The sequence below is a fragment of the Calidris pugnax genome, unplaced genomic scaffold, assembly GCF_001431845.1.
Source record: "Calidris pugnax isolate Ruff unplaced genomic scaffold, ASM143184v1 scaffold702, whole genome shotgun sequence".
Lineage (NCBI taxonomy): Eukaryota > Metazoa > Chordata > Aves > Charadriiformes > Scolopacidae > Calidris > Calidris pugnax.
In genome coordinates, this window is record NW_015091381.1 from 12,249 (window position 1) to 14,521 (window position 2,273).

Here is a 2,273-nt window from a genome sequence, read left to right on the forward strand (position 1 = left end):
AGAACAATGAGGACACGGGGCTGGATCCCTCCTCTCCATCTCCCAGGGTGGCCCAAGACCACCCAGAACCACCCCCCCGGGACCTCCCCAGACCTCCAGGACCTCCCCAGGTCCTTCAGAACCCCTCAAGATCCCTTCAGGTCCCCCAGAACCCTCCCCAGACCCTCCACCCACCTCCGTGAGGGCTTCAGTGCCCCATAGCCCCCCATAAACCACCCATAGCCCCCCTAGAACCCTCCAGGAACCCCCCCAGGACCCCCCAAGACCCCCCTCAGGTTCCTCAAGATCCCTTCAGGCCCTCCAGAACCCTCCCCAGACCTTCCACCCACCTCCGTGAGGGTTTCAGTGCCCCATAGCTCCCCATAAACCCCCCATAGCCCCCTAAGAACCCCCCCAGGACCTCAGCCCCCCACCTTGGTGAGGGCCGCCACCCTCTGGGCCAACTGGGCTTCGATCTCAGGCAAGGTCTCGGCCTTCTGCAGGGTCTGCTGGAGCTTGGCCTTGGCGTCCTCCAACCATTCCTGAAGCTGTCGGCCCTTCTCCTCGCTCTGTGGGGCAGGGGGACACGGTCGTGGGGCAGGGGGACATCGCCATGGGGTTGGGGGACATCGTCATGGGGTGGGAGAGATGGATGCGGGTTGGGGCACGTGGCCATGGCGTGGGGGACATCACCCAGTGGAGCTCCTCAATGGAGGAGCATCAAGCCCATCACCATGGGGGCATCACCCCATGGAGGTCCTGGTGTGGGGGCATCATGTGGGTGATGGGGACATCACCCCATGGAGCTCTTTGGGACAGGGAGGTCACCATGGACATGAAGACATCACCCCATGGAGCTCTTTGGGACAGGGATGTCACCGTGGACATGGAGACATCACCCCATGGAGCTTTTTGGGACAAGGACATCATGGTGGGACATGGGGGTCCCAGGATGGGTCTCCCAGGGTGGTGGGTTCTCAGGGTGGGTGTCCCAGGATGGTGGATCTCAGGATGGATCTCCCAGGGTGGTGGCCCCAAGGTGATGGATCTCAGGGTGGTTCTCCCAGGTGGTGGGTCTCCCAGGTGGTGGCTTCCCAAGGTGGTGGGTGTCCCAGGGTGGTAGCCCCAGAGGACCCCGGGTAGCCCCACCTGGCGATAGAGCGAGTCCTTGCTGGCCAGCTCGTTCTCCAGGCGGTCGTTGGCGTCGTGGAGGGAGGTGGCCTCGCGCTGGGCGCTCAGGTAGCGTTTCTCCAGGGTGGTGATGCGTTCCTCCATGTCCTCCCGCTGCGCCAACGCCTGCACCCCACGGCACACCCCACCGGGGATGGGGTGGGATGGGATGGGATGGGATGGGGTGGGATGGGATGGGATGGGATGGAGGTGTCTGCATCTCACCAGCCCTGTGGGGCTCCAGAGTTGAGACCACCCAGCCCAGCCAGACCCTCAACCTCTTCTCCCCGCTGAGAGCCATCGGGTGAGAACCACAGCTAGGACGTCAGGGGTGTCTGGGGTGAGCTCAGCTCTGACTCTTGGGGTGTTTCTCCATTCATAACACAGCGCTGCAGAGCTCTAGCACTGACACCAGGAGAAGAATCATCGCGTTTAAAGAGAAAGATTTTCAAAGTTTTTTCTGAGAGCTTTGGAGTCTTTTTAAACGACTTTATCTCTTAATTCAAAAGTCTGTTTGAATAAGCCAAAATGAGATCAGTGTGGAAGGGCTGGAAGATCATCTCCTAACCCACAACAAAGAGCAGCAATTCCTTCCCATTCAACTCAATTATCCCCGACTCAGTCTTGGGGAAACAGCCACGATTGCTTTTCTGCCAGCTCTTGGCTGGCGAGTTAATAACATTGCATCCTGCCTTTGATGCACCGGAGGATTTTGCAATTACTCCTGAAGAATTTCCCTGGAATGGGCTGGGGGGGGTGCAGGGATGGGCACACGGAGGGCGGTGAGATGCCTCCTGCAGTTTAATGTCACCCAGGCCCTTGCTCCCTACTTTGGGGACACACTGGGAGGACCAGCACATGCAGACCCTGGGGGTCCCCAGGGAGAGGGGGCTGCTCGGGGCAGGGAGGGGACAGGGGACCCCCACCTCCTTGAGGTCCCTCTGGAGCTTGGCTCCTGCCTCCTGGGCCTGGGTCAGTTCCCTCCAGTTTGGGGCTAGTCCTCCTCAGTTTGGGCCTTCTCCCCCAGTTTGTGGCTACTCCCTCCCACTTTGGGCCTTCTCTCCCCAATTTGTGGCTACTCCCTCCCCAGTTTGGGGGGGTCCCGTCCCCCCCCCCCCCCCCCC

General features: G+C 60.9%; 1 protein-coding gene across 1 annotated transcript in view; it reads right to left on the reverse strand.

Moving 5' to 3' along the window:
* Positions 1-401: 401 nt before the first annotated feature.
* LOC106899501 (liprin-alpha-3-like) overlaps positions 402-2,273 on the reverse strand; it is a gene marked incomplete at its 5' end in the record, with an annotated part of 15,993 nt that continues 14,121 nt past the window's right edge. Inside the window, 2 exons of the mRNA XM_014961368.1 lie at positions 402-548; positions 1,129-1,279. Of these exons, the coding sequence (XP_014816854.1) occupies positions 402-548; positions 1,129-1,279 (298 nt within the window). The remainder of the gene's footprint in view (positions 549-1,128; positions 1,280-2,273) is intronic.